Raw genomic sequence first — 5,672 nt, 5'->3', positions numbered from 1 at the left:
ACTGCTTTCAAAATTAACCAGTCTCCAGTAGCGCATTCTGCCATCTTCCAACCTACCATGTGCCTCATTTCTGGGTAGTCCATCTTCTGCTCTGCATTTGTTGTCCTGGTTCTCTCTGTGCCAGACTGGGGCAGATGATCATGCCAGGCCTAGCTGGGAGTCTGTGACCAAAAAACCGTGATGTTCCTTCAGCCTTATTTATTGCAGAGGCAGCCACCTAGCTTTGCTCTCCCAAAATTATATTCTACCTTGCAATTACATCTATTTCAATTGTTGTTTCAAGTTACAATTAAAATTTGCAATTACAGTGGATGGCACTTCACAGAGCACAGGCACTGAACTGTGCCTTTAAAATCACGTTCAAGAGCCTGTTCATTTAGAACCAGCTGCAAACTCGGGACACTGAAGCTCAACTGCACTACAACAAGCACTGAGCCAGAAGAGTCTTGATTTTAGTCAGTGAACTTTCTGGTTTGACTTACCTCTCAGAGTATTTAAAAAGACAACTTAAGATGCAGTTATTTGCTTACATAATATTAATACTCCCCCCTGAAGGTAAGCATATGTCTCACCAAAACCAGAGTGACCAAAAATAACTGTGTCAAAAAGACTGGAAATTTTGCAGTTATGAGCCTCATAAAACAGATCAAACTACCTTAAATCTTAATGACAAACATGTAAGATGAACAGATGCAAAAGTGTCACATTGTTCATAAGGATGTGGCAGTGGAAGTGACATATCCTGAGGGCAGATGATTAACAACTAGCACAGATATTTGATTAGTATGTGAACAGTAATGCTTACTTCACAATTACAGGAATAAATAGCTTTTCTACTTTATATTATTGTACTGACTAAAATAGTGCTTCAAACACATATGAATTGCAAAAAAAGACATTTATGGTGATTCAGAAGGATCTGTCCTTCCCCCAAAATGCAATACATTACTTGAATTAAAACATTTCAGCAACACTCAATCTTTTAAAATTAAGACGTATCAAACTGGAACTTTGCCTCACACAAAAAAGCAGCAGCTTCAGAAGTAAGTGTTCTTGGCTACTGATAACAGCATGTTGTTTGCATACAGTACAAATTCATGGAAAATGAGGTTTCTTGTCCCTGATACTAAAAAAAAAAAATCATTATCCAACAATGAAAATCAAAGCTGAAATTACGTGGTCGTGGTATGGCACCTCATGTCTGAATGCAGAACAGTCCATACAAACAAGCAAAAGCTTTACAAGTTGCACAAATTTAAAATAATTTTTTAGAAAATAAGTTTTATTTGGCTCCTTTTGTACACTTTTTCTTAAAAAAATGCACATTCATACAGCTTGCCCTTCCCAGTGCATGTCTGGATTTGCTCACATAGAGCATTAATATCATTAATATTAAGGCCAAAGATGCCTTCACAATAATTTCAGACACATTGTATTCTGGCTGTAAAGCATCCAAAGTTACTAATTTTCTGATTACAACTTGGAAATCAATGTTTTGAGTGTTTCTTCTCTGATTCACATACATAATTGTCCCAAACCAGGAAGAGGAGACAGACCTGCAACAAAGAACCGTCAATGGCGAGTACTCATTTCAGGTAGAGCTAAAGGTAGGTTCTCTATTTCATACTGAGATGGAATATAAAAGAAATACTCAGCTATATAACTTTCTCTTTTTCAAAAGCTCTACATCAGAAATGATAAAACATTGCTTGAAAACTACAGATCAGCCACTGCTAGTGCCAGTTTGTTTGCAGAGAAAGCACTCTTTCCCTAGTTGTTTCTCGTGGCCAGGTCTCTCTGCTGTTGATGGTGACTATGGAACTCATTTCTTGCTGTTTCTTCTTAAAATACTTCATGAAGAGGAGGAAATTCAGCTTGAACTTTCACACAGCACAAGAGGTACTAACCCATCAAGTAGCCCCTACAGAAAGAAAATTAATTTAGACAAAAGGTTAGCAAACATAGGCAGCACTCCTCAAAAATCAAGAGGCACACAATCTTAAACCAAAATTTAAGACTGCAAAAGCCTCTGCTGATCAAGGATCTTTGGTCATCTTAACTACCCACTCCTTCCTCAGCTGGTTTTCTTCAATGAACTCTGAAAATGCATTAGCAATGTTCTTGATCCAACTTTGGTAATTGTTTGGAATTTTTGAAGCCCACATTATGCCCTAAGAAATGTTCTTTTTGTCTGCCCTTTACGCAAACTACAAGTGTTAAGATATTCAATACAACCTAATCTTTTCTGACACTTCACACAAATCTGTTGTCTCTTCCACTTCTCTGAAGCCCTGTTCTTTTCATGAATTTCAGAATGAGAACTGTTGTACACACATGTGTACTCAGTGAAACAAAAAACCCATAGAGCATCAATCAAGCAAAAAAATATAGGGTAGGTCCCTATCCAGGTACCTGTTGCCAGGGAAACCATCACTTGTGTGTTATGAAACAATTTTTTTAAAGTACTCTGCAGAGGCCAAAAAAAGTATTCAAGAATAGAAGAATGACTGTCACTATTAATTCAACACTTCATGGAGCTACTCCAAAAATTACCTACCAGTAACTCTAAACACCAGGTTTCAGGTATTCTAAATTAAACAGAACAAAAAATACAGAGGGGGGGGGAAAACTAGAAAACCTGCATTTGGATTTTGCACAGCTTGAAAGCTACAGTACTTCGACAGTTCCATATTCCTCAAAGGCCTACTTTGTAGCTACTTACCTGACCAGTACATACAATGAATTTTAAGGTACACTGAGCAAGTCAGACTCAGTAATCATATTTTCTAACTGTCACCCTTTCTTAACTACAGCATGATCTTAGAGAAAGCTGACTCCCAAAGCATCCCACCTCACTCAAGGTAGCTTGTTCAAAAAAAAAGCAGTGGAAAAGGCAACTTATATTCAAGCTGAATAATTTCTGTTATTCCTAAATTAAACACAGCACACATGAGCCACAAAAGAGAACAAAGACTGAAAGATATAAGATAGTTAAACCGCTTACGGTAATTTCATCCTCATGAAAACTCTGGCCATGAAGAAGCTCAAAAGCACACTCACAAATCCAATAAAGAGCAAAAGAAACCTATTCAACTTGGGGATGTTTGGTGCATTGGATCGATCCAGAATTATGAATCCTAGGCCACCCATTGTGAAGAGGAAGCTGGATGCAAGGCCTTCCATAATGTACTGCCCATTTACTCTAAGGGGAAAAAAAAAGTAAAAATAGTCAGAAAAAGATTAAAGAAATTATTTACATTTCAAACCCTATTACCCAACATGTTAGAGCTGTACAAGCACACACGATGATTAAATTTGATGGCTGACTTTCTAACTAAAGCAAGTACAAAAATGTAATAAATGTTATACAATTACATCAAGACATTAATGTCCAGAACTGAGAGTCTGCAAGGTGCCCAGTGCAGCACTCAGGAGGATTTATACATATTTGTGCATACCAACAGCTACCACCCAGCTCACTGGATTGCAGAACCACCTAGTCCAAGGAGGTCCCTGGTTATACAGATGATCCCAAGGCATGACACCACAACCTCCTTATTTCCATGCCCATGTTCAGGCAGGACTGCCTCAATCCTCCTCTCAGCACAAATTCCACTCAAAGCACAACAGCAGCACAGGAAGCACATCTGCTGGTTCCAGCACACATCCTGCAGGATGTTCTGCTGCCTGCTTGCTGAGCCTGCATGGATCCATTGCAGGACCAGCCTGGGGGTGCCCCCTGGGGCTCTCTGTCAGCCCAGGCAGCTGCACCTCCTTCTTACAAGTGGAAAGAGATGGAGAGTGAGGAAGCTGAGATGCAGAAATAATCTTGGACCTGGATCATGAGTCTCCTGCTTCCCACAGTCACTAAGCCATTTTCCCATCCTCCTAAATAGCAACCTCATAAACCTGGCATTGATGAAACTACGGTAGATGGCCATACAGAAATAAAGATTATCATTACTGCTTCATATCCTGGAAACAAACAAGTTTATCTTCTCTTGTCTTGTTTACACTGACAAATGACAGTGCTAACAACACCCTGCAGCAACTTGATTCACCAACATTGCAACAGCCCAACCCAGTCTGAAGCACAGATCTAGTCCAAGCCAAAATCTGTCACATCAACCATGTCACAGACCTCACCGATTCAACCACCTTTTTAGTATTCAATAGAAATCATTATTTGTTTCCACATACATAGATCCCCCCCAGTTAAAAAAGTAGACTTAACTCTCTTCAGACCAGTTTGTTACCAGGAGTCTCCAGCCCATTTTCAGTAATAGAAGTCAAGGGCACTAGGAAGACCCTGTTGTTACACATTTGTAACAATGTTACCACCAGAGTCCCAAGTACAGTAGAGTTTAAAACAGAAAAAAACGAAAGCTTCCCAAACATTACATATTCTGCAACAAAAATTGATCAAATGCATCCAGTATAAAGCTCAACCTGACAAGCAGAAAAAATAAGTACCTCCAGCACAAACCAATTTCTTTTTACCAGACTTTTCATTTTTAAAAGTTTTAGGACTAAATCATTTGATTTCCACTAGTTTCAATGCTGGTTGGGTGAGGTTTTTGTAAAACACAAAAAATAGTTCTTGGCAAACCAAGAACTGATATAAATCAACTCCTGCCTTGCAGGGGAAGGGAAGGGAAGGGAAGGGAAGGGAAGGGAAGGGACAGATGCACAGCTCGGAAAGACGGGGTTTATTCCCTTGGGCTCAGGCATTTGCAGCACGCCGCTGGCGGGAACAGGGCTCTTACCTGTATGCCAAGAAAGCCACCGGCCTCTGATGCCCGTGCTCGTCTGTCATGGAGCCCACGCTGGGAGGTTCCACGATCACGTCATAGATGATTCCTGCGGGGAGGAAAGCAAGCACTGAGTTTGACTCGCAGCAGCGAGAGCCGCCCCGACCCCGCGGGCGCGCTGGGGGATGCCCAGGCTCGTGTTCTGCGGGCGGTTCGGGCCCGGACAGGGCTCAGCCGCGGCTCTGCCACCCGGGACAGGACCGAGGGAGAGCCGCTCCGTCAGCGGGGCCTCCCCTTCACCCGGCCCGGCCCGGCCTCACCTCCGGTGATGAGGAAGTAGGACACGACCACCAGCGCGTACACGGTCATGGCCGAGGGCATGTGCACCCAGCTCGGCCGCTTCAGCTTGATGTTGGGGCACTCGAGCACGGCGAAGGGCAGGCGGTACAGCGTCTCCATGGCCGCCGTGCGGTCCCGGGGCGGCCGCGGCCCCGCTGCTCCCTGCCGGCGCTGTCCGCTCCCGCCGCCGCGCTCCCACACCGACACCGACACGAAGGCGGAAACGGAAACGGGCTACGCGTCCTGACAGGGGCAAACGGATCCCTTTCTAAAGGGACAAACTAAACAAAGCACTAGAAACTTGCTACCAGGTTTAAATGACAGATTCTGACTTTTTTTTTTGTCTGCATAAAGACATGGAAACGCCGCCAGTCCGTCGGCGAAGGGTCTAATCGGGTTTACTCACCTGCCAGGACCCGGCAGCCCTGACGTGTCGGCGCTGGGTGCCGGCTCCGGGCAGGGGCGGGGCTGGGGGTGTGGCCATGAGCCGGCCCCGCCCCTAGGGCTGGGCAGCCACGTGGCCGCCCCGGGCCCCCCGTGTGCCCCGGGTACCACCGGCCCTGGCCGCGGGCGGGACACCCC

General features: G+C 44.0%; 1 protein-coding gene across 1 annotated transcript; it reads right to left on the bottom strand.

The window, feature by feature from the left end:
• Positions 1-879: 879 nt before the first annotated feature.
• On the bottom strand, positions 880-5,271 carry OSTC (oligosaccharyltransferase complex non-catalytic subunit). Its single transcript, XM_054295791.1, has 4 exons — positions 5,072-5,271; positions 4,767-4,860; positions 3,005-3,202; positions 880-1,921 (listed from the first exon to the last, which is right to left on the bottom strand). Exons 1-4 carry the CDS (start codon positions 5,208-5,210, stop codon positions 1,903-1,905), a joined length of 450 nt encoding a protein of 149 aa, XP_054151766.1. The 5' UTR covers positions 5,211-5,271; the 3' UTR covers positions 880-1,902.
• Positions 5,272-5,672: the final 401 nt, after the last annotated feature.

The sequence above is a fragment of the Melozone crissalis genome, unplaced genomic scaffold (assembly GCF_028551555.1).
Source record: "Melozone crissalis strain CALT ecotype California unplaced genomic scaffold, PUWL_Pcris_2 ptg000006l_1, whole genome shotgun sequence".
In the NCBI taxonomy this organism is placed as follows: Eukaryota; Metazoa; Chordata; class Aves; order Passeriformes; family Passerellidae; genus Melozone; species Melozone crissalis.
This window is presented reverse-complemented; position numbering and strand designations above follow the sequence as displayed.

Bases quoted from the DNA above. Each gene is read 5' to 3' on its own strand.
- OSTC (XM_054295791.1), bottom strand. From the start codon at position 5,210: ATGGAGACGCTGTACCGCCTGCCCTTCGCCGTGCTCGAGTGCCCCAAC. The intron at 4,861-5,071 runs GTGAGGCCGGGC...TCCTCCCCGCAG, and splicing joins CTACTTCCTCATCACCGGAG to GAATCATCTATGACGTGATC. The intron at 3,203-4,766 runs GTAAGAGCCCTG...TTTTCCCCTTAG, and splicing joins GTGGCTTTCTTGGCATACAG to AGTAAATGGGCAGTACATTA.